The sequence below is a fragment of the Poecilia reticulata genome, chromosome 17 (assembly GCF_904066995.2).
Source record: "Poecilia reticulata chromosome 17, P_reticulata-male-v2, whole genome shotgun sequence".
Taxonomy (NCBI): Eukaryota; Metazoa; Chordata; class Actinopteri; order Cyprinodontiformes; family Poeciliidae; genus Poecilia; species Poecilia reticulata.
Window position 1 is genome coordinate 4096849 of NC_088846.1, and position 26202 is coordinate 4123050.

The 26202-nt window shown below is 40.8% G+C and overlaps 3 protein-coding genes across 3 annotated transcripts in view; 1 reads left to right on the plus strand and 2 right to left on the minus strand.

Annotated features, from left to right (window-relative positions):
• Nucleotides 1–9332, minus strand: part of LOC145548053 (uncharacterized) — a 28528-nt gene extending 19196 nt beyond the window's left edge. Inside the window, exon 1 of the mRNA XM_081598516.1 lies at nt 1686–9332. Within this exon, the coding sequence (XP_081454642.1) occupies nt 1686–2639 (954 nt within the window). The 5' untranslated portion in view covers nt 2640–9332. The remainder of the gene's footprint in view (nt 1–1685) is intronic.
• Nucleotides 1–17281, minus strand: part of hs2st1a (heparan sulfate 2-O-sulfotransferase 1a) — a 47639-nt gene extending 30358 nt beyond the window's left edge. The window contains exon 1 of the mRNA XM_008433350.3: nt 16720–17281. Within this exon, the coding sequence (XP_008431572.1) occupies nt 16720–16843 (124 nt within the window). The 5' untranslated portion in view covers nt 16844–17281. The remainder of the gene's footprint in view (nt 1–16719) is intronic.
• A 292-nt stretch (nt 17282–17573) lies between these two features.
• Nucleotides 17574–25472, plus strand: selenof (selenoprotein F). Its single transcript, XM_008433349.2, has 5 exons — nt 17574–17705; nt 20063–20230; nt 23879–23942; nt 24077–24126; nt 24723–25472. The coding sequence occupies exons 1-5, from the start codon at nt 17658–17660 to the stop codon at nt 24852–24854; spliced, it is 462 nt and encodes a 153-aa protein (XP_008431571.2). The 5' UTR covers nt 17574–17657; the 3' UTR covers nt 24855–25472.
• Nucleotides 25473–26202: the final 730 nt, after the last annotated feature.

The following is a 26202-nucleotide window of genomic DNA, read 5'->3' on the forward strand; positions in this document are numbered from 1 at the left end:
AGTATTTAGTCAGTCACCAATTGTGCAAGTTCTCCCACTTAAAAAAATGAGAGAGGCCTGTAATTGACATCATAGGTAGACCTCAACTATGAGAGACAAAATGTGAAAAAAATTTGAGAAAATCATTTTGTCTGAATTTTAAAGAATTTATTTACAAATAATGGTGGAAAATAAGTATTTGGTCAATAACAAAAGTTAATCTCAATACTTTGTTGTATATCCTTTGTTGGCAATGACAGAGGTCAAACGTTTTCTGTAAGTCTTCACAAGGTTGGCACACACTGTTGCTGGCATGTTGGCCCATTCCTCCATGCAGATCTCCTCTAGAGCAGTGATGTTTTGGGGCTGTCGGCGGGCAACACGGACCTTCAACTCCCTCCAAAGGTTTTCGATGGGGTTGAGATCGGGAGACTGGCTAGGCCACTCCAGGACCTTGAAATGTTTCTTACGAAGCCACTCCTTTGTTGCCCTGGCAGTGTGCTTGGGATCATTGTCATGCTGAAAGACCCAGCCACGTTTCATCTTCATTGCCCTTGCTGATGGAAGGAGGTTTGCACCCAAAATCTCACAATACATGGCCCCATTCATTCTTTCATGTACACGGATCAGTCGTCCTGGTCACTTTGAAGAGAAACAGCCCCAAAGCATGATGTTTCCACCCCCATGCTTCACAGTAGGCATGGTGTTCTTTGGATGCAACTCCGCATTCACTTTCCTCCAAACACGACGAGTTGTGTTTTTACCAAATAGTTCTACTTTGGTTTCATCTGACCATATGACATTCTCCCAATACTCTTCTGGAACATCCAAATGCTCTCTAGCAAACTTCAGACGTGCCTGTATATGGACTGGCTTAAGCAGGGGGACACGTCTGGCACTGCAAGATCTGAGTCCCTGGCGTCGTAGTGTGTTGCTGCAAGTTGTCCCAGAAAGCTGGGACATTGGTCCCAGCTTTCTGCAGGTCATTCGCTAGATTCCCCCTTGTGGTTCTGGGATTTTTCCTCACCGTTCTTGTGATCATTCTGACCCCATGGGCTGAGATCTTGCGTGGAGCCCCAGATCGAGGGAGATTAGTAGTGGTCTTGTAGGTCTTCCATTTTCTGATTATTGCTCCCACAGTAGATTTCTTCACACCAAGCTGCTTGCCTTTTGCAGATTCAGTCTTCCCAGCCTGGTGCAGGTCTACAATTCGGTTTCTGGTGTCCTCCGACAGCTCTTTCGTCTTCACCATAGTGGAGTTTGGAGTGTGACTGTTTGAGGTTGTGGGCAGGTGTCTTTTATACTGTTAACGACTTCAAACTGGTGCCATTAATACAGGTAATGAGTGGGGGAAAGAGGAGCCTCTTAAAAAAGAAGTTACAGGTCTGTGACAGCCAGAAATCTTGCTTGTTTGTAGGTGACCAAATACTTATTTTCCACCATTATTTGCAAATAAATTCTTTAAAATTCAGACAAAATGATTTTCTCAAATTTTTTTTCACATTTTGTCTCTCATAGTTGAGGTCTACCTATGATGTCAATTACAGGCCTCTCTCATCTTTTTAAGTGGGAGAACTTGCACAATTGGTGACTGACTAAATACTTATTTTCCCCACTGTATTTATTTAGAAGTACTAAAGTTCTACCCAATACCTCAGTGTGCCTGTTGTGTACATTTTCACAAGTGTATTAGTGAAGCCCCTGACCACATGTCTGAGTACAGATGGCTGCTCCTGTGGCGTGTCTGAAACTGACTGACTCTCCTGACTCTCAGATGGCTGCTGGTTCTGCTGCTCCTCTCTCTCCCTCAGCCTTTGGTTAAGCTCTTCCACTTCAATCTGCAGGTCGGTATTTATACACTCCAAGGCAGTGATTTCCTGCACCAAGATGGTGTTTTCCTGCTTCAAGGCAGTGTTTTCCTGCTTCAAGGCAGTGTTTTCCTGCTCCAAGTTGGTGTTTTCCTGCTTCAAGGCAGTGTTTTCCTGCTTCAAGGCAGTGTTTTCCTGCTCCAAGTTGGTGTTTTCCTGCTCTAAGGTCGTGTTTTCCTCCTCCAATATGGTGTTTTCCTGCTCCAAGGTTCTAATATTCTGCTTCAAGGTGTTGATTTTTTTCTGCATGGTTGCTTTACGATTCCATAAGTGGGAATTCTGCTGCGTCAAGACATTGCTTGCCGCGGTCAAGCGCTCGAAGTCTCGTTCAAGGGCGCGTAATTCTCTCAAATGTTGGCGGTGATCGTCCTGCAGATGGAACATGGTCTCCTCCAGCGTGTCGCTCCTCAGCTTGTCTGCCGTGCTTTTTTGCTCTAAGTCTTCATTTTTGCGCTGAAAAATGTCGCTCATTTGCTCATAAATTTTGCTCTGTTGCCTCAAGGTCGCGTTCTCCTGCATCAGGGTTGCGTTTGCTTCGCACTTGCTTTTTAGCTCTTCATCTTTTTTCTGAAGTAACTTGTCCGTTTCCCGAAGCAGTTCATCTTTTTCCTGTAGAGCATGTTCCATTTTGGCAATTTGATTTTTCATGTCCTCTATTGTTTTATTGAGGGTTTGTTTCTCAAGAGATATCATGCTGACGCTTTTCAAGATTCTTTCAAGCTTCTCTGCCTCTCTTGGTAAGGTCGGTTGTGGTTCCTTCTGAGAAGACATTGCGGTGCTGCTCTCACTCATTCTTGATGCTTTGTCTGGTCAAATCAAAAAACTGCTCAATCTATTTCTCTGTTAGGAATTGCCTTTTTTTCTCTTTGTGACATCAATTCTCTTTGTGACATCAATTTGTGTGATGTCACAAATTGATGTCACTACCTCAGCAGGGCAACTAGAAAACTTCTGAAACAGGGTTTCCCCCAGAAAACTTTCTAAGCCAGGGCTTAGAATATGGTCAGGGCGCTGAGGCGGTCCACCAGCGGTCCACCGTGTTTTTGTATTAAAAGATGTTAAGTAGACAGGAAAAGTAAATATATCACTGGGTAATTATGGGAAAACATCACCAGTGAACTGCTAATATAAACCCACAACTAGTCTTAAAAACAGCTAATCAAGAAATAAAATTAAAATAAATATAAATTATTTCCACTTTTCTTAAATCCAAATTAAGTCAGCGGTTCCATCAGGCCTCCCAGGGCTTCAGGGCCTCATAAATGCTAATATTTTAACAGACCACAGATATATAAATGTAACATTTGTTTATTGAGATTATCAATGCTGCTAAATTTGACATAATGGTTTCAGCATACCTAAATCAAAAGATTTCAAATTTAACATTTATACGTAAGATTTTAAGGAGCTCCCAAGTTTACTTTGTAAAAGTTCAAAGAACAATACTCATAGTCAGGTTTGTTACCATAGCAACCATCTGATGCTGTGAGTTTAATCTTTGAGTTTCAGCTCCGGTTGTTCACAAATATAAATTAGTAAACTGCCGTTATAATGTATTGCTTTTAGGTTTGCCAATTAAACTACTCCCCGTCCTAGATTTCACTACATCTAACACAGAAGCTGTTAGAGGTGCTGATGTTTTTAGCAACAAAAGAAGCCCCTAAAGCAAATTCTGCTCCGACCCTGTATGTGTTAAACCCGGATTTAATTCAATGCTGCTATTGTGGCTTTAGAAGCTCTTCCATTTCGTGTCTGCTTAGTTTTTAGCAAGGGGACACAGAAACTATTTTGGTTGGTCGAATTTCTGGACACGTTTTTCAGATGTGCGGTGGCCGCGCAAATTAACTGTCTGACTAAGTGGACAAAGCATTTGATACGGTTTGGTACGGTGGCCGACAGGTGCAAATGCGCAGCAACAGAGAAAAGAATAAAATGCACAAATAAAATGCAGCAAACAAAAAGAGAGAGGCAAACAAAAAGCGAATGCTGCAAACAAAGAGAGAGAGAGAGAGATGCAAACAAGAAGTGCTGAAAACGGAAGTGCTCCAGACCACTAGAGGGAGTCTAACAAAAGACAGCTGTGAGTTAACTGACGTTGAAGAACTGACTCTTCAACGTAAAAGTAGGCAATACTTCCTGTTTTCTGTGCCAGTAACTCATCAAACAATCATCTTCACAGAGTCCAACCGTAAAGCCGCGCTGAGGACACCGTTGCTGCCCATCTTGCACTTTCAGATAATTAGCAATGAAACTCATTTAAACTTTCCCGTGTTGTGGTTTTCAATGCTGTAAGAACTTCCAAGCCAAAAACAGATTAACATTATTTTCTTCTTGCAGAGCTGGGATAAAATAACAAATCACTCTGGTCTTGTAGAGTGTGTCTTCAGCATACATCCAAATGAGCAAATACAGTATCAATATGTATATGTACAGAATATATGTAACATTCAACTAAGTGTTGTATCCAAGTGCAGTCTTCTGTGCGTGGTAGCAGTGATGCTGCAGCAAATGGTTAACTATGTTGAGCCGAGCCATCTGCAAGTTGGCTTGGTTTGGTTTTTAATCCATTGTGGGTAAAAAAAACCCAAAACGAAACAAAAAACATTAGGTGCTGAAGGAGTTACAACTAGTCAAAAAACACACCAGCTTGCTGACATTGCAAATATGTGCAAATCTTTGTCAATAGTCTGCTAATGTAAAACAACAAAAAACCCCACAATTTCGCAATTGCAATGTTTCTATTAAATAAGAAACTATTAAAATCACACTTTTGTTCATGCGATATGTCATTAAAAAAACCATGGCAGCAATGGATGTAAACAGTTACATGAAATCTATTCACCATTCATCCATGGTGCTGGATGAATGATGTGATGGCTCATCAACCATCACAGGAGGCGTTGACATTTTATTCAGGCGTTGGAGCGATAAGTGCCTTACACTTGAGAGCGGCTGCATAAGCAGTGTTTTGAGAAAACTGTGCTCGCCGTTTTTAGAGGAATGAATTCAACATGTTTAATGACCAAACTTATGAACTGTGCATCTATCTGGAAAAAAAACAAAAAACATCATCCTCCTACTATTTCCTGTCATCATCTTTGTCGTTTTCACCAGTAGTAACATCCGACTGTTGATCACGTGACTCGTAATGCTAAAAAAGTGTTTCCATTGCAGTTTTGCGAAATATACATTTCAATATGACCAAAAAAAACCCCACCTTGTCCTAGCACAAAAACTTTTATGGAAAGGTTTTCACAAAATTAGACCAATTTGAGCAATTTTAGGGTTAATAAAAATCTACAGACTACAATAGAGAGATGTGGAGGAACATACTGTGGACTGAAGAGCAAGTCTATTCTTGGGGCTCCTTGATACCAGTAACATACTCGTTAGCAGCATTAGATTGTCATAAATGCCATAAAATCCCTACAAAAAAGAACCTTGGTGAGTAAATAGAACAATACTATTGCACTGTTTTGTAATGTGGAAAATGGGCACGTAATGTATCTATAATTGGTGAAATATGAAAACCTAAGATTTGAGGATTAGTTATAATCCCACTAGATTCACATGAGCTTGGGTGTATTTTATTCCATCTCCCTGTACAGCTCATACTCTGGGAACACTACCTCATCTCAGCTCCTACATTTACAGTAGATGTAGGTCAGGGCTGTAATTGGATCAGTTAAAACTGTTTAATTGATTTGTATTGAAATGAACTGAATGGATCTGAGTTGGATTTTAGATTAGCTGCATTAGATTGCACCGTATTTGACCTCAACGTCTATTTTCTCTGTGATGATTTTTGATCAGTTGGTGTTCCATAGACACAGAAATATCTTCAAACATTAACTTGTTTTCTACAACTGGGAAGGGAAGTTTTAGAGTAAATTTAGGGCTTTTATCTTGTAAATGAATATATAATTAAGAATAAATTTCTTAAACAATTATATCAAGTCTTTACTGACTATTTAAAGAAATAAATAAAACCACAAGAAGGAGAATTTTTTTAAACTCCGTCAAATTCACTAACAAATCTCGCCAGTAGACGGCTTGCAACACAAGATTTTCGACAAATCATTCTTCTCTAAATGGAACATTTTCATCACTCATAACTACGGGAGACGGTTTCTTATTGTTTATTTGTGATGGGGTTTGACACAAAATCAAACCCCATTTGAGTTTTCACCTTTAGGTTTGTGCAAAACTGTTTGTACTCTCTCAAGCTTCTTTTTGTTTGATACTATAGGTTGAAAGATCACCACATTGGCATGTTGAGTTTGTTGACGTAAAGTCAACAGTTTCAACATGAGCTTGAAAAAAAAAATCGTACAAATAAAAAAAATCCAATAATGAGATGTTGCAGTCAGGAAGTAGCAGGAAGTTAACTGGGAACAACACAGTTTACACACAAACGCAACATGGCAAAATCTGGGGGATACAACCCTGCTCAACACTTAAGATTAAAAATAAGTGTGTGAAGTATAATAAAACTGTTCTAATCTGGAAATGTCTGTTGGTGTAGCAAAAAATCTCTTTGAAGTGTGTGTATGACTTTAATTGTGTAGTGTGTTTGTGTGTAGATCAACGGTATAGAACTGGGCCATGGTAAGGTATGCTACTTTTGCAGTAACATCACATTTTGTTTTATTTTAGGTCATATCTAAAGAACAATTTAGGGATAGAAGTTCAAAACTTTAAAACTGAACCCGAGTGGTTAAATAATTATTCGCCAAGTTAATCAGGAAGTAGGTTGAGCTGCCACTCAGTTGGAGTCGCCACAAGAACTCAGGATTTTGAGGTGATTTAATCTTCATCAGTGCAGACAGAGCAACTACATAAACAAATGTTATGTCTGGTAAGTTTCAGATGGACCTGAATTAATTTTATAGCCATGCCACTTGTGCATTTTTTTTTTACATTTACAGATGGGCTTAGCTGCCCTGTGACAGACTGGCGACCTGTCCAGGGTGTACCCTGCCTCTCACCCGGAACGTTCGCTGGAGATAGGCACCAGCAACCCTCCCGACCCCACACAAGGGTGTACAGAAAATGGATGGAGATAGACTTAGCCAGTGATGATATCTAATGTGCACGAAGGTCGATGAAGGAATGTTTTTTACTTAAGGAAGTGTGTCTTTCTACGTGATTGACATGGAATAGTGTGGTGGGGGTGTAAGGTCAACAAGGTTTGATTAAACTCCTCCTTTACAGAAGTCAACATTGGAAACCATTGGTGAAGAAATGTGCAACAATTAGCCCAGATGATGTTGTTTCTCTACAATAAAATTTTAATGTAAGCGTACAGAAAGCACCAAGAAAGAGCATAAGGGATGGCTTCTGTCGAACTCGTAATTCCCAAAGAAATTACAATGTGATCATGACTCATTTACCACCTGCCAGCTGGTTGTCGCATCTCATCTTAGGTACAATTACAGTCATAAAAGGTTTAGGCGGTACGTCGGACAAATAACTGGGAGTTTAGAGGTTGACACACCACTTACGGTTTGGTTCAGATTTGTTCGGTTTCATTCTGAAGCATAACAGTCTATATTTTTGCACCGCGGTTTAAAATGTGAAGGGAAAGGAGAGAAATGTGGGGTGACGGGTTGCCTTTGTGAGGAGCAGAAGTAGGGGGAATCAGAGTGAGGCGATCAAAATGGGGGAAGAGGGTGATGGGTGGCACTGGAGTGCTTTGCTCTGCTGGAACAGCCTCCAATTACACCGAGGGTGTGAAACCGTCCATAACACCCCGATTAGCCTGTCTGTCATCCTGCGACGGCAGCGAACGGCTGAGCCGGCTCCAGTTGCCGCTGTGCGCGCCACTTTGCAGAAACACATTTTCTGTCAGACAAAGTGCACACCAGGGGCCATAAATCCCTGGCCCCAATCAAGGCCTGTTTCTAACAATACGGCAAAAGCCCCGTCTGACCATTAGCGCTACGCCGTCCAACCTCCCACAGCAAATCCATCCCAGGCACCTACGCCCATCTCCTCAGCGAGCTCTCCTCCATTAGCTGCTCAAAACGGCATGCTTCAGAGAGAGGTGCAGGCGGCAGACACCACCAGCTGCTTATGGTAGCAGATGCCTGGGTGCAGAGGGAGAACAAATGACTCGTGCATCCTTTATAGTGCATAAGAGAGCTAAAAACAGATACAAAGGGTTTCAGTGAGAGTTCAAAGGCAAAACCCGAAAGCTGTGTAAGAAGAAAAACAAGAAAGGACGAGGAATAATAGGGCTTATATGTCTTCAAGGAAAAGACTTTAAAATAAGAGATGAGTCATGGTCCAGCTGAGTACTCAAACTGCTTTTTTGTGCCAATTGGCACAAAATCTACCAATCTGTGGGTGTTGTTAAAGGAAGTATGGCACACACATTTGAAGCAGTGTCCGATATAGTATCAGCAACAAGATGAACAACGTCCGGCAGGGAACTGAGCTGCAATCAACGTCTGTGCTGTGTGCGCCTGAGGACTGACTGGTAATGCCTGGCCGATGTCCTTTCAAGAGCAAATTCCTGACCAGATCTTCAGGTCCCCGAGCAGCGGGCGTGTGTGGGTGGGCCGCAAGAGTCTAGCATGACAATCAAAGTCAAACTGGGGACTGACAGCAATGGAGTCGAGCCAGGAAATGAATGCTTAAAAAGTCTTGCGTCAGCTCAGCGAATGCCTCGACAACGGCCGCACGCACCCTCCTCTCCGTGGGCATTCGACAGCACATCTCGGCTCTCCCAGAGCTCATCACAGGGCCACTTGTGTCTGGAAGCAGATACCGCCACGCAACAGATGGAAATTGAATTCCTTTAATCGTGCCGACTCGCTGCCAGCAGATAGAAAGCCGCTGACGCTGGGTGGAAAAAGAAGAAAAAAAAAAAAAAAGTCTATTGAGATTCCGTCCTGCTGGGAGACAAGCAGACCTCACCAGGCATGGAGGGCACGCGCTAACTTAGGGCCATCTATTTTTCTCCACTTACAAGGGCCGGAAGGTGACGCTTTTACAAGCAACATTCCCATTTCTGCCGTGACATGAAGTGCCACCTAAAACCACATGTCTGAAGTGTTTACTGAGCTTTAAAAATTAATAGCCACACTGATTTTACATGAACAGGGGGCTTCTCCAGAAGGAATAACCTTTAAATAGCATTTGGCAACCCTTCTCTCTTTAACCGCAACTTGGAAGGACAGATGTTATGCAACGCTGATGCATCCATTTGTGTAATGAACTCAGTGGAGCAAACTAATGTGACTGGCAGTGATATCAGTTTATCAAACCATTTAAACCCCCATGCTTAAAAACTTTATTTTAGCTTTTTATGCAGATCATTAGATACCAGCAGCCGGATAATGAATGTCTAGTTTTCACAAGCCACGCACGGAGAAGTTGGCTGGTGAGCGGAATCGGACGATTTTTTATTATTTTTTTTAAATCCTTTAATGATAATATATATAAAAAGGTCATATGAGAGCTGGCAGATTGTGCTGAGAACACTGCTGATCTAACATCCACTGCATGAATGTTATTGATGGAAAACATCTGTGAGAAGCAGAAACTGTATATTCTACAGTCATGCTAGTCGAGCTAATTGCTACATTAAGATGTCATCTTGATTAACTGTGGAGCTGTGTAACAACGACTGCTTTCTCTGACCGTTGTGGGCACACTTTCGCTACTGTGCTAGCAGTGGAGCAAATTTTTTATCTAGCACTCTAGTGGTTTTGCTAACTGAAAACATTTAGTGCACTTAGATTCCCCTAAATTCATTTTATCAGATAATTTCTAAGGTGCTAATTTACCTGACTGCTTTGTAAACTTTCAGCTGAATAAAGTTTGACATCTGTGTTGAAGTTTTGGTTACTGACGGTTAAGAATTCTTCAAGAGGCTGTCTTTTATATTCACGCTCTTATTTTGAAGTCTGTTTACACGGCAGTTCCGTTTCCTCTCCTTACATTCTCTTTTTTTAATAAGAATTTTTATTGAAAAAGAGGCAAGTATACAACAAATGAAGTATTTATGAACAACCAGAGGAGTCAATTAAATAAATACATACACAGATTCACATATATGAATTCTTTTGAGAGCCTTTTTGTTGGTACTACTTACATTAGCCACCCATGATGCAATGCAGCTGATGACATTTATTCTGTACCCAGAATGCATCTCTTAACAGCTTAAATATAATGATGTCTGGCAGAATCAGAAGAGTTAAGAACATTCAAAAACTATAAAGCTGAAACCATGCGTGAAGGTCTGTTTCAAAAAAATCACTTTCTGGGGTTCAGTCATGCTGACAGGTGTGCAACGACAACTTTGGTCCATCACTGGATATTAATTCTCCAAGTCTTTTGGAAAGTTTCAGTAAATTATTGAATGATTGAACAAGCTACCACATTACAGTAAATCAGAGCTTATTCACTCAAATATTAAATGTTTAATCATTTGAAATGATCTGGTTGCTCAACTCCAGATCAAGTTTTGCATTAAAGAAAGAAAGATGCTAAGCTAGGTTAGATCTTTTCAGACTCGGTAATTAGAAATCCGCCGCAAAAATCTGTGATTGGTGCATCGCTCCTTCTCACACAGCTGCCTCAGGCTCACTAACTCCTTCAGTTTCAACAAAGTGACTGCTATATGCAGACTTCTTGAATCTCATTTACTTCTAAATGCTGATTTGAAACGTCAGTTTGAAGTAATAAATTCATTCAATTCACCTTAAACTGTTTGAAATATGGGAAAGGTAACAGCAATCTTAGCAAGGACCGTCAAGCCATGAATTCAAATCTACAGCTCTGTAATGAAGAATCTTTATTTCCTTTATTTCCTTCCTCCTTTCTACCAAACCTGTGAGCAGCCGGTGTACAATGCTACCAGAATATTGGATTAGGCCCGCTGCAGGACTTTTGGAAGTTACCAATGCCAAATGCATCGCAGCCAACGTTCAGATGATGAATAGTCGGAGCAAATCAGAGGTCATATGCCCTGCAGGAGGTGTGTAATGTGAGGAATTAACCAACCTGTGCAGCAACACAATCTCACACTGCTAGAGGAGAAAAAACTAGGCTAAAAAACTAAACAAAACAGGAGCTGTAATCTTAGGCTCTACAGACTTTATTTCAGGCGTAACAAAATGTCTGAAAAACAAAAGAGTCAAGTTGTGGGAATTAAAGAGAGCAATCAATCCAACAAAGCAAGACAGAAAAGAGAGGGAGCTTATTGTTTTACATCAAACAGATGACTAACATGATTAATAATTGGTTCAATCATAAATAATCCTTTAGTTTCTACCTTCCATTTTATTTAATTTTTTTGCTTTACATATTCATGCTTCAGACCAGATTTTTATATTCACCTGAGAAAATACAAAAGGCAGTTTTCAGATCACAATTTTAGTCATCCATTTACTTACTTATTTGAAAATATGACTGCCTCCTTTAACTGCAATGTTAACTGCAATGAACCTCATTTTTTGGTTCAGCTTCACTCGTCAAACCCCAAGTTTCTGCGTTAGGCTGACATATCAAACTAGTCAAATACCGCAAAACAGTGACATATGTCTATTTAGCAATTTTTGGCATCACACCAGTCATGTGATCAACAGACAGATGTTACTACTGGCGAAAACGAGGAAGAAGACGACAGGAAGAGGTAGGAGGATGATGATTTGTTTTTGTTATTTTTTCTAACAAAGTCCAGCTGGCTCCACCAGAGCTCTCACAGCATCAATTCATAAAATGTTTTGTGTCAATCCAACGTGTTGAATCCACAACTCTTCTGTAAAATCATACTAAATTTTCCCAAAAACACCGCATTCTCCCATTTTTTTATTTAATGGAAATGCTGCAAATGTGAAATTGCGATTTTTTTTTTTAAAGGGCCAGGATGTTTTTGATTGTTTTTATTTCCTCAATAAAGCAAATTATTGTTAAAAATTTTTTTTTGTATTTACTTAAGTTATATTTGTCTGATATTAACATTTGTTTGCTAATTTTTTTGTGTGTGTGAAAAAAATAGCAACAACATAGAAGTCCTCTCTGTAGATGCCTTCATTGTAACCTAACAATGCGCTGTAGTTTCCAGCTTCATCATGGTGTGTCGAGATGATTTGTGGAAACTCCATGTGGGTTTGGACACCACCTGTCCCTTTTAATGGTCCGTGTGCAGCCTTGCAGCGTGGCACAGATGGATCTACAGCAGGCGTACCTGGTAATGGGAGCGGGCAGCGTGGCGGGCCGTCAGCATCGTGACCATCAGCCCCCACATAACTCTCTGCTCTCATACACAGACGTTTGCCTGCTCCGGTCATCCATCAGAGAGTTTTCTTGCCAAGTCAACAGATTCTTGTGGTGGTGGGCGGCGAGGGGAGCGCCTCTCGGGTTCATTTCCAGCAGTAAAGGTGAGTGTGTGGAGGTTTTTGAAGGAGGAGGTGAACGATAGAGCTAACCTGTCCATGCAGACGTCCTGATATCTCCAGCAGGAGAAAAGTCTGTTACAGTTAAGACAACAGCTGTAATATATTTCATTCAAAATTTGGTTTAAAATTCAACCCAATAGTCATAGCTTTGACTTATTACTTATAACTGCCTATCTTAAAGTTCACACACCAAATATATCAAATTATGCAAGATTACACACACAGTGGAAAACATCTCAGCGCTACCTCAGAAGCTGACATCTGTATCTCTGCTCTTGTGGTTCAGCCAATCAGCGCCAAGGAAAATGAGTGGCGATTGTGGATTGGTTGCTCTGTAGCATGGCGCCTAGGCATTTATTGTCAAAGTTGCATTTTCTTTGGAATATTTTAGAAAAAACTTTGCAAACACGATAATTATCCGCAAATAATTTGGAGCTACGTTCCACGAAAAAACAAACACACAAATAAGCGAATCTGCAAATACTGGCCCACTGTTTGATTTTTTGATTTTATGGAGTTTTTTGGTGACAACTAGGAAAAAAAATACAAATTTATGACATCCTCCAAGTCTTGGTTTACAGCTCTAATTGTATCTGAAGAATCAAATTAGAGAGACATTTAATCACGCTAACTAGGGTCAGAACTTTAACAAGTTATTTCGATTAATTCGTTATGTTGATTTTAACATAAAAAATGTTAACTCAATTAATCGCTTTCCTTTTTTTTTTTTTTTTTACATACAAAGGTTCTGGCTGGAATTGTTGTATTTGCGCGTTTTTGGTACGCCCGCAAACCTGACACACAAGCGACATCCGCCAACAACAACGATGGACGACAAAGCTGCTTCCCTCAGCGCAGTGACGGTTAATTATAGCTTTAAAAAAAATAAAAACAATCTGATGCGACAATGGAAAAAACTGTTGATGTGTTCAAGTTGTGCCAACAGGAGCAGGTTGATGTGTTTTTTGAAATTTTTCACTAAAGGCAGAAATTTACACGTAGGTAAGAAGTAAGCAGACATGAAAACTGTATAATTTTCCATTCACTGCACAATTAAACTTTACTTTTTGGTCTATGTGACCATGTGTCCTGAACCAGCCGAGGTGTTTTTGCCTTCCTCAGGCCGATAAGGCCGCGCATTCGTCTCCCGAAGCCGAGCTCAGCTCGTATGAGCCCAGACAGACTCCATCATCTTCTGTCTGACCCTGCACAGCTCTGATCTGCCACAAGGAAAACAACTGTGTGGGAGAGCAGGAAATATAAATAGATGTGTAAGCTGCGCATCAACAGGGCCCGGCGTGGGAAGCAGAGGTGTTACCGATTCGCCCAGGATGTCTTTGTGCCGCCGATGACCTTTTCAGACACGACAGGCAACGCTAACAGCTTCATCAGTCTGTCTTGCAGAAACATTCATTATCCCCTCGCTGTCTCAGAAAGCAACGGGGCAACATGTGTGGCTCGTGCAAAAGTGGAAACAGTTCAGAGTTTTTCTCTTTGGGATATTTCTCTCTCTCTCACTCACTTCAGCACCAGGAGCGTTTCCATCAACAGAGAGGACTACAGGTGCAGGTTCTGACCGGTTGCCTGACCTGTGCATTCATTTATGTCTCCTACTTATCCCGTGTAGTTAAATTATAGTTATTATTTGTTTGTTAGTTTGTTAACGCAGTAACTAAAAAACACGCTGCACTATCATCCTCCAACTACTTCCTGTCGTCTTCTTCTTTGTAGTTTGTGCCAGAGGCAACATCCGGTCGTTGATTGTGTGATTGTGAGATGCAAAAAAAAAAAATGGTTTCCATTACAGTTTCACAAAATAAACCAAATTTTGATATGGCCAAAAAAACAAAACAACAAAAAAAACACGCCATCCTAGTGGCAAAATCTTTTATCTAAACACAAAGGTTTTTTTAGACTGCCATGTTTCTTTTAAACAAATATATTTTTGAGATGTCAAGTTGCACAATGCTGTGGTGAATGGAAACGCAGCTTGTGTTTGTAAATCAAACAGTCATATAGGTGGAGCTGCAGTCTGATCGACTGAAGGCAGCGCGTCTCTGAAAGTTTTTCCAAGTGTTGTTGTGACCCTTCAGAGTAAGAGCCCTGAGGCTGCAGCACCTAACCGGAATACATCCCAGCTGTGACCGGTCACACCTGCGCTGCTCCTGCTGGAACTTGCCTGAACGCTACCGGTCTGGAATCTCCTCTGCGCCAGACTCGCGTTCTCATCAAAAACAGCTCGGATGTGGCGTGAATCCCTCCGAGACGCCTCGGCTCCACCCTTCACAACCACTGCTCAGGTCTGCTGCTGCTGCTCCTCAAAAATCCCCTCAGTAGAGGCGCTGCACAGATAATCCTGCAACGTCCCAGATCTTTTCTGGGATTTGAACCCCCGTGGGAGCTGGCGATGAGATTTCAGAGGGCACCGCCGGCCACGTTTTTTTTTTTCTTTTAATCAGAGGAGAATTTGGTAAAGGGGGCAGGGGAGGATTTGCAGTGTCCCCACAAATCCAGGTTATTACCAAGCCTGTCTCAATAGGCAATTAATCAATTAACTGCATAATATATAATTAATAAATTATAATTTCCGTTCTGATGGTTAATATATTTTGAAAGGCGATTTTGTTTCCAGGGACATCATTATCTTTTTTTATGTGTGGTTTCACTTGTGTGTGTGTTTTTATGTTCGTTTTATTTATTGTCTTTGTTTTCTATTTAAAATGTCTTCCAGTTGCAGTGTGGAATGCTGTGCGCAAAATTAAATTGTAGTCTTGCATTCTTATTTTTGTGCCATCATCATTATTTTAGTTGAAGACGGTCTCCAAACTGCGATATTATCGTTTATCGTAATTGTTTCTTGGACAATTTATTGCCCAGCAAAATTTGTTACGGTGGCAGGCCAAATTATTATTGAAATGTTTTCCTCCAGCAGTTCAAACATTAATCAGGAGCCGGAAAACTTCTAACGGTTTCAACATGAAGCAGAAGTAAACATGCTGTGAACTGGGCTGTATTAAACATGGCAGTCAGACTTTTCTGCAAACAAATTCACTTTTTTTCTTTTATTTTGTTATTTTGGTGTAAATTGTAACTTAATCAAGTTAAATTCCTCTTTTCCAAAAACCAAGCTTCCACATCTGCATGCCTCTGATGACATCACGTAAGGCAGCTGATCACAATTGATTGCCTTTTCTTGGTTTTCTTGCTCACTGTGTTTGCGAGTTTTTAAATTGGATTCCCTGTTCAGAGGTGTCTAATCTTCCTTCCTCCTCCACCGTGGTGTTTATTGGTGGCAGATTTGGTTTATCTTGGAAGTCGGAATGGCATCACACCTGAATCAAGCATATTCCAGTTGCAAGTGGAGAAGCCGTGGGATCTGCTAGTAGTTAGCTAATCGCTGTAGCAGCAATACAAACTGATAGCGATGAAGGGAATGATGAAAAGACATGTCTGCAGTAGATGTTGTACAGTTGAAAAAAGGAAAGGCCATATCTGTTCGGATTTTAGACCTCAGATGGGGAAATGTTTCATTTCTGACTGAAAATCCCACTTCTGAGCAGAAATACCATCAAACTGCATTGGATCTCTTCAGAACGCTGGAGGTGAGCGTGTTCTGGTTGCAAGTCGGATTAGATTTGTTAATCATTGCGGTGCTACGAACTACAATAATACATATGAGCTCAAACACTGAAGGAATGTTCACATTTTACTGCACCGTGTGTGCCACTGCTCAAATCCAATATGGCACCCGCCATATTGGACACTAAACTTAAGGCTTTTTGGTGATAAGCTCCGACCTTCTCAAGTAGAATTCTGACTCTAGGGTATTTCTCGATTGGAAACTCAAAAATTCCTGCTTATGAGAGCAAACACAACATCAGCTTGATTCTTTTGCCTCTTGTGATGTCATGACCCAAATACACACAAAACAGAATTTGCTGGAAGTTTTTTTTTTTTTTTCAGAGCACTTCTTTAAAATATATTTAGTGAAATATTACAGTGGAAATCCACTTCAACAACCAGCTATGTATTGTTGGAAGTATAGATGCGTTAGGGATCATACCTTAAAAGTATGTTGCCTTTAAGATGGACCAAGACATCAGTGGATGTCACTTAGTACCGATCAATCAGTGATGGAAACCACTGCGACCTGCTGTCCCTTATTCTGTACTAAACCACGGAATTGCTCCTCCCTGACTTATCGTTCAGTTCACCAATCCCTATGCCGAGTAAAAGATGTTCATATCAGTCATGCAAAGTTCAGTATCTCCTGCATCAGTAAATAATGAAAGCCTGTGTGCCATTTTCTGAGGAACAAGACGAAGCATACTTGATGGATGAGGCGCAGCTCGCGTCTCTAACTGACCCACATGCACAACAATGAGGGCTCGCCCGCATTTCTCCTCACGCCGTGCTGCGATCCCGTTTTGGGGCCGCGTTCCGTCGGGATCGCTTCAACTTACCGAGCTTTCCCCGGGACTCCTCCAGCTTCTGGATCTGGTTCTCCAGGAAGAACATGGCCACTGCGAACGCAAGCAGCGCCAGAAGCTGCAACTTGGGCGGCATAATGACTCTGAGCAGCCCCATCAAATCATCCGGAGAGGGATTTGGTCACTCCATCCTCGGAAGAGACAACACCGAAACAAACAGCGGCTGCGGCGGGGGGTTTACTCAGCGGCTGGGGAGTGTGAGCATGGCCCTCTGTCTCTCTCTCTGTCGTTTCTCAGGAGCGTGTGTGTGGATATCTTGTAACATCTAGATCCTCCAGTCACCTCAAATGGTAGATCCCCATGCTTCATTAATTGTCCCGGGTTGTAAATCGTCTCAAAACCCAATAGATTTGAGCAGAATGCGAACTTTTCCAGTCGGATTGGGGAACCAGACTGGTACCAGTCGGTGTTGCCAGTGTCCCCTATCACACCGAGTGTGGCTACCACCGCACTACGGACACATTACCCCTATTTGCCACCCAGACTATTGGATGAATGAGCAGTCCACCAGCCAGCAGTGGCTTTCCATTCGTCCACTATCCCTGCCTATTCAATCCGGATTGGACAGTTTCATCTGATTTACCTCAACCAGACGACAGGTGTCGCCCTCTTTTCATAATCCTCGAAATTCAATAAAGACAAGGAAGAGATTTTTAGTCGGCTTTGGTTAATGCCAACATAGAAAATATGAAAGAAATTTACAAAATAAAAGGAATAAAAAATGAAATTTTTATTTAAAAAAATAAAACAACATTTTTCAAGCGACAGTGTTTATTTTCTAACAATAAGCTGAAAAAAATAAAAGACAAATATATTTTTCAAACTGCGCATTACTCAGGCGAATGTAGCTTTTCCTGAGTGAAATACTAAAGGACCCTTGTAGTAGTTTCGCTAACAAACCAGGTTGCAAAATGTCGGGAGAGGTGTACCTACTGTGGCTGTTGTCGTTGCTGCAGACGGTGAGTTTATTAACGCCGAGAGAGCCGGTGTTAGGCATAGGGAGACTCCCTACAAGCTCACAGTCGCTACCAGCCGCTTACAGTCCATCGTTCAGTTCCGAGTACCGCATCCTGTTGTTCCAGGAGTCTCTTCATGACGTGGCTCTTCCAATGAACTGCTACGAGCCAAGAGGAGAAATTGAGCTTATTCTTTAGACACTGTAAATCTGGAGGATGTTGTTATCAGAAATTAACTGAACAGTTCATTTACAGTTTTTTGGCGCCGAGTAGCAACGTTAACATTTGACTTCCGGTGTTCCAAATTCACTCAATCTGTATAAAAGCTAAACTACAACTGAGATTTGAAATAATGTTTAGTGTTAAAGTTACATGGCACGGAGAGGGCGCTCGTACTCTACAGTGTCGTCGTATACCGAAAATTAAAGGAGATCTTTTATGAAGTGTTAACATACACTTCGCCTTTCTGTGAACTGAAAATGAAAATAAATGAGTGGAGCGCCTCAGAAGCTGACGTGTTGCTGGACACAGCTAACCAAACAAGATGACAAGAAACATAATTTACTGTTGGGATATTTTTTGCGATCGGAAATGTTTTTCTATCTAATGACGTTTTATAACACCAAATACACCAAACAGTTGTTTTGTGAGTGCACTTTAGCTCACAAGCTTAATTTGTCCAAAATATTTACAAAGTGACGTATTTGCAAGTCATTGAAGTCCGTACAAAATATTCAAGGACAACATCTTCAATTTTAATATCAAAGTAAAAAAATAAAAAAAGAGTTCAGGGCACGAGACTATGCAGTTGAAATCGGTTATTTTGTGGTCACTTTTTGAAAAACATAAAGTGCGCGCGCACAAAGTCCTGGGTTCGATTCCAGGCGTGGTGCCATTCGCTGCATGTCTTCCTCTTCTTTCTCCATCCTGTTTTCTGACTAAATTACTGTTCAATAAATGTAACGAGCCAAAAAAAGTCTTAAAATACGTATTTCTCGTTTTCCCTCATTAAGTTTTCTTGTTTAAGATTGCTTATAATAACCAAACTTATATTGTGACGTATGTAATTTTTTATTTTTTTTTAACACCCCTAAAATTTTATGACTTGAGTTAGACATGGCCAATAAAGACTTATTGACTTTGTTTGGAGTGACCATCACCATCTTAACTAATTTGGTGATGAGCTTCTAGGTTTGTTTTATATTCTTATTTTAAAAGGCATTGTAATCTTATTCTGTGGCATCTTGATAGTCCAGACCTACAAAAAGCAAATAAATGTGTGATTTGCAGTAGTTTATTGGCGCAAATTCTCATGTCTTAGTTTGTGGTGCTGGTCAAAAGCTAGTGCATTCATACATGTATGAAAATGATCAGATCGTTATCAGGTTTAGGTAGTAAAGGGCCAATTGTCCCACCTCCCTTTGTACCCCCATTTCACATCTACAATCACTAAGGGTGCATTCACACCAGTCCTGTTTAAAGTTCCATTTCTTTTGTCTATAAAGTCTGGTTTGTTTTGATCAGGTGTGAATGTGTAAGGGTTGTGTGGATGTCTCCAAAAGCAGGAAGTGCAGTATAGCGCAGGGCATTCTGGGTAAATACAACCAAAACAAACAAAAGTGGGATTCTAGTGCTAGCATGAGAAGGGTTGGGGGTTTGGCTCGTGATCTTTTACCAAAGACAAAAGAAATCCTACAACCACTAAGATCTGACATCACTCCATTTTTATTTACATTTTATGAAGATGGAAGTCGTCTTCAGAGGTTTTAATGTCATTTGCTTCAGTGGTCCTTAGTGCAGCGCCACCACAGTCGAGGAGGGGAACAGTTTTTTTTTTTCAATTAGTTTACAGTGCCATATGAATTTGAACCGCAGCGAATGAAAATGGAACAAATGTCACAATTTTGGTCCCCATTTGACCAGAGTCTACCGGATTATCAGGTGTGAAAAACTCTAAAGTTGACTATTAACGACTCTTTATAGCTAAATATTGTAAAATCAAACATCAGGGGCCATATGTCCAAAAAGCTGGTGGTTGGCAAAAACCGGGTCATCAACTGTCCTGATTATACACTGATATTTGGTAATGTTAGACAGAAATTTTAATTGTTGCTAAACATAATTTGAACATTTTGGAGTGGTTTGTCTAATAAATAGACTGACATATGTTGTATGTTTTTGTACACTTGAGGTTAGCTTTAAATGGTTCTTAAAGGTGATAAAACTCATCTTAAAACTGAGTCAAACCTTTTCCTACCAGTGTCATTCTCACACAGACCGAGTCACACATGAGACTGTATGATGAACATATTCAGTTCCTAATTGAATCTCCTCCTCATCTAACCTGCATGTCCCTGCAGCTGTCTGCGTACGGGGCCGAGCTGTCGTCCGAGGCCTGCAGGGAGCTGGGCTTCTCCAGTAACCTCCTGTGCAGCTCCTGCGACCTGCTGGGGGAGTTCAGCCTCGCCAAGCTGCAGCCCGTCTGCCGGCAGTGCTGCCATCAGGAGGCTCAGATGGAATCACGCAAGGTAAAGCAGGGAGAGGGCCGGGGTGGGCTACACGAGAGCTTATTTAGAGAACAGAGGGAATGCCTGTAAAAATAAGAATAGTTTACAATGTCGGAGGTGCAAACTGAAGACCGAGTAAGGAATGCAGGACGATCTGTCAGAATCCATCAGCTTTTATTGACAGAGGGCCACATTCTTTAGCATTCTGCCGCTACTAAAAGAAGCTCAGTTTGCCCTCTGTGGGTTTGTTGACACTCTGCAGCTGTGCATCATCTCTGAGCCGTCTGATCAGCTGCGACTCCTGTGACCATAGATCTGCACAGTTTGACGTTGCGAAATTAAATTAACTTAATGGAAGCATGAAATTGGTTTATTTTGCAAAAGGGAATCATTTATTTCACATCACAAGTCACATGATCAACAACCGGATGTTGCTACTGGCGCAAACCCTGAAGAAGAAGATGGGAACTAGTACAAGGATGATGTTTTTTAATGACTTATCGCGTGAACAAGCTTTTTCACATGTGATTTTCAACTGTGTTTCTTATTTAATGGAAACGCCGCAATTGTGAAATTGTGGGGGGTTTCGGCATTACTGCAATACTGACAAGATTTTGCACACATTTGTAACGGAAACGCAGCTGCTGTGAGATTCCAGCACGACAAAGCTTTACCAGCCTCTGTTAACGCCCCTGTGACGGGCTGAATCGGCAGGTTTTGCCCCGGGAACGTCTCCGTGGCGATCCCCTCTGTGATTACAGCAGGAATCAGAGCAACCCTCGCTGAGCTCTGATGGATAAACACACAGTTGACTGATGGTGGGAAAACGGCATTCTTTTTTTTTTTTTCTTCTCTCTTTTGATTTAAGCAAATCCCCTGGAGCGCGTGTATAGTATCCTAGCAACAGCACCTTCTCAGAAGTGTTGTGAACACCTCATTACACCTCTTGATGATAACTCTATTCCAGAGAGACGCTTAGAGCCAAGATTACCTCTTCCTCCTCCTCACGATTTGAGTAAAAACTGTCACTTGAAGAGCAATCGGCTGCCTCCTGCTGCCCCCTCTCCCCTCCCTTTGTCCCCTATTGTACCTGTAGAAACCACACTGCCTCTCAGCACATTTCCCCCTCAGACAGCAACAATAATGTCCCTTAGGAATTTGTTTATTTGTTGGATTGGACATGAGTGGCGAGTCATTAGGCTCTCTGCAGAGCCCTGCTGGTTAGTGAGCAGGTAGAGTTCAGCTGGTTTGCGGCGCTGCCCCTCAGCTAACCTGACTTATCTCCGTCTTTCAGGCCTCTTTGGAGAACAATCGATGATAAAACCTGTGAGACGTGCATTTCAGAGCGTGGAAGCCTGCTGCGTGATGACCTTTTATGAGAAACGCCGGAATACAGACATTTTCATTCATAAATGCACATTTTTAATTCTGCCATATATATTCTGGAGACCCATCATGAAGGCTTCTGGCTGATACCGTTTTCAAGTTGTCCTCATCAGATCTCTTATAACCTTAATAGAAATGCGTCTAAGAACATGCTGTTGGTTAGTTTTGATACGTTTAAAGAACGCTCAAAATCACATCTTTCTGCTTATATTTTGCCTGTCGCTAATGAGAGTCACTGATAAATGAGATGTGACTTGTGGCTTAAACATAAAATCCTTTTTTTCCCCTATATTAAATCTGATTTCTGATTTGAACTGATTTTTTTCTCCTCCCTTTCTTTTCATAAAGGGGACATATCATGCAAAATCAGCTTTTTTTTTTACCCCTTAAATACATATTGTTGTGCTCTTGGAGTCTGTAGCAGTGCAGGAAAACTGAATGGACCTTACCAAGCTCCGCCCAGAAACGCCCCTCGGAAGTCCCACGTGACTTCATGTCTCACATTAACAGCCTTGCAGAACTTAGCTTCTATGGCATTTTTCGTTTTGACTGACTCTGCAGAGTATTTCTGAGTCGATTAGTTTAGCATTTCTGCCGGATTCTCACAAAATATCAGCCACGACAATGGACAAGGGAACCAACAAGTTCATGTCATCTTTTTTGGATGACATCAAGGTGTTTTAGCTACGCGATGCCTCCAACATTGTGCGAGTTGCAGCTAAATGCTACCGGTCGATGAGAAAAACATCAGATTCTCTCACCCTCAGCATAAATATAGCTGTGGACAAGATCACTGATGCCTATTGTTCTTGCAAGGCTGGGTAAGTCAGACATTCATGGCTTTAAGGGTTCGCATGTGCCTAGGACTTATACACGGTACTCGGTGCTAGCGTAGTTAACATGATTACAGTTTAGTAAAAAGCCTTTTCAGGTGAAATAAAATCTTTAATGTATGTCACATACGGTACACATTGCATATTGATCTTTTCAGCTAACGTAAGGCTGTAACAGACAGGCTTTAGGATGTAGAAGTTGTATCGGTACTGCCATTATGCTGTACTTAGCTAAAAGGTTTTCATAATGGATGTTTATTGACTTTTTTTTTTTCATTCACTAAACACAAAGAAAGCAAAGCAATAATACTTACGCCAGCAGACACTCCTTTGTTCTTATTGATCCGATGACGGTTGAGCTGCAAATGCGGTCGTGCACAAGCGTTAATCCAAGCAAGGTATTCCGTTTCAGATTTTGGAAATCTGTGAATTTTAGTTCCACAAACACGATCAGGATACCTGACATCGCCTGTACAGATACCACACTGACGGAGAACCATTTTTTTTCAAGTCCTGACGCAAAAACTTTCTGTCGGTCTGCTAGTCCACAATGTACATTAGCATGAGTTTGTGAGACGGTAACCCACGTGATAGCTGCGCTGTGATGTAAAATAGGCATTAGCCAATCAAACACGGGCCCTGTGGTAAGGTCCATTCAGTCTCTCCCAGTGCTGCGTTTATATCTTTATATTCCGTCTGGGTCATATTTTTCAATCTGTTGAGTTTTCTCTTTTCCCCGTTACATTTTTTGAACAGTTTCCATCACAGTATTTGTTGTGGAACTTTTAAACAACTTTATGGGCTTGTAGCTAGTCGGTTTTGTGAATCTATTTTTATTTCATTGAATTTGTAGTCCAAATTCAATGACGCCAAAGCTACAAGTGGACAAGTCAAAATGTTCTGTTGTTGTGTGTATTAACACACACAACTCCTTCCACGTATCCCAGCATCAGGAGACATTACAAAAATAATCCCTGGTGGATTGATGGTCCTTTATTTCAGTCTATGGAAACACAGACACAGGAACCTATGAAGTGAAAGTGGTACATTAGTGAAAATATATCTTAATTTTTCTAAAAATTAAATCTCCATTAAAAAGCCAATTTGATTGACTTAATAAATTTATTGCCCAATAGTATGGGCAATAAAAGTATGGATAATTTTGATTGGCTCATCTTATCTATATATTTAATCAAAACCAACACTATGTATGTGAAGAAGTGAATGACATGTCACTGAGCGCTTTATCTTTTCTGACTAACTGGTGTTGGTTGTTGAAAAGCTCATCTTCCGCCAGCCCTGCTGCATATGCACAGCTTCGCTGGTTAATGACCTTGGAGAAGATGCCATGGCTTATTTATGGCTCTGCTCCTCCACACTAAGCTCCGCCCCTCCAGCAGAGCCTCATGCACGCCTCTTTATTTTTTAATTTTTTAATTTCCCCCTGCAGCTCTACGCCGGAGCAATCCTGGAGGTGTGTGGATGAAAACTGGGGAGGTTCCCTCAAGTCCAGGGTAAGTTCTGGAAAGAGAAGTTGGACGTTCATCTGTTGTTTAGTTACCTCAGCTGTGTCCCCTCAGCTGTTTCTGCTGCATTCTCAGGATGTCCGTCTGTCCTTATGACCTCTGCCTGTGCTTTTTCCCCTCAGCTTTTGTCAGGAGCGAGATGCCCAAGATGTTTAAAGGTCTTCAGATCAAGGTAGCGCTGATGAGTTATGTTCTTCCTGTTGTGTAGGGCTGCAACTAACGATTATTTTAGTGATCGATTATTCGGTTGACGGTTGATTAATCGGATTGAAAAATGGCACATTCTCCAGATTCCATTTAAACACTTTTTTAAATATTAAAAACACATTCAAAAATGCAAACAAACAAATAATTCAATTCTTTTTTAAAATAAAAATATTTTATTGTCTAAAATGAAACATTCCTTTAGCTAGACTGGGTGAAGATAAAACCGTACCACTGGAGGAGTTTTGTCTGAAACATTTTTGCAGACTGAGCAATTTTATCTTGTATATATTTTTTGTACCGTTTTGGCTTTACTGCTCTGAATACTTATTTTTACACACCAAATTGCATTTTTTATGTCTGTATTCTCCAGTTAAGATTAATCAATCATTAAATTAGTTGGTGATTACTTCATTAATTGATTAATCGCAACTGATCCGCTCGTTTTTAGCCCTACTTTTGTGTTGGCTGTTTATCATTTTCTATCATCATCTATTTCAACCAAACGTTTATGTGCGTTTCTAACATGACTTCCGTCTTCTGTCTCCCGTTTCCATGGCGCAGTACGTCAGAGGCTCCGATCCCATCCTAAAGCTCCTGGATGATAACGGGAACATTGCTGAAGAGCTCAGCATCACCAAGTGGAACACAGACAGCGTTGAAGAGTTTCTGAGTGAGAAGTTAGACCGGATATAGGCACACACAAAAAAATACCTTTTTTTTTTTATATGTATAGAACTTAAATGGTCCTTTTAAATTACAAAAAAATGAACTTTATTTTGGGTAAGTGGGCAAAAGTGTTGCTTTTTGTTTCATTGGATTTCTGTCACTGTTTAGCTGTTTGTATACAACCTGGGCTTGACAGCTGTTCCAATCATTGATCTATGACTGTTTTTGTATCTGATTATAATCAGTGTGTCTGCGTGGATCTCACCAGATCACTCGACTAAAACCCTAAAACACGTTCATAAAATCAATTTCACAAAGGAATCATCTTTTGCTAAGATAAACGTTCCTCTTTTTGTCTGTCGGATATTGTTGTGAGATGATTATTTTTATGACGCTTACCGTTGTGACCAGCAGTAAATGCAGTAAGAGAGAGTGAATCCCCTTTCCTCAGCGAACGCACCCGGCTTTGCTGAGACACACGTCAGTGAAGAGCTCACAGTAAACCGATTGTGGGATGTGAGCTCTGATGGAAATCTGTGTGTTTCTGCAGCGGCTGCTTTTGAAGAGGAATTGGTTTTCTTTGCGGGGTTTGTTTATGAGCTGGATGATGGGGTAAATATGCAACAATAAACAGAATATCTTCAATTTCTTCTTTAAAGTGTTTTTTTTCCCTCTGATGCCAACAAAAGGCATCAGATGGTTCCTGGACAGACCTGTCTATTTTAGATGATCTGCTGACATCTAGTGGTCTTGTATATTGCAGCTATGTTTTGCATCAAGTTGCTACTTTGTGTTAATGCTTGTGTTCTAAACCTGTTGGATGTTCATATATCTACATTCATTACATAATCTATGATGAAAATAGATTATCTGTTGTAAATTTTAGGAATTTAACAGCAAGCGCTTATAATCTCCCAAATGATGCTGTTTAACGCAATTCAAAATCAATAATACTTTATTTACCACAAAGGGGAATGAAATTATTAAAGTATATTTACAGGGCCATTGTGGATGGCGATGCTTTGGGAAGAAAGACTCCAGTAGCAGTCAGTATTTCAGCGAATCTGCAGGGGCCTCTGACTGAAGACGTATGTGTCATTACATGCTGATGACTAAATTTCCGCGCAGCAGAGGTGATAATCCACAGTAACATCAGGTTAGCTACCTGCTACCTTCAAGGAGTTGACAAGATTTACAATGCTGAAAAATGACCTGAAGTTTAAAGGGGCAGTATTGTGTGTTTTCAAGGCACATAGTGCCATTTTATTGCACATTCAAGTAACTGTTTCCTTCAGTTGTTATACAAATTATATATATATATATATATATATATATATATATATATATATAATATAATGCTGCTGCTTTAAAAGGG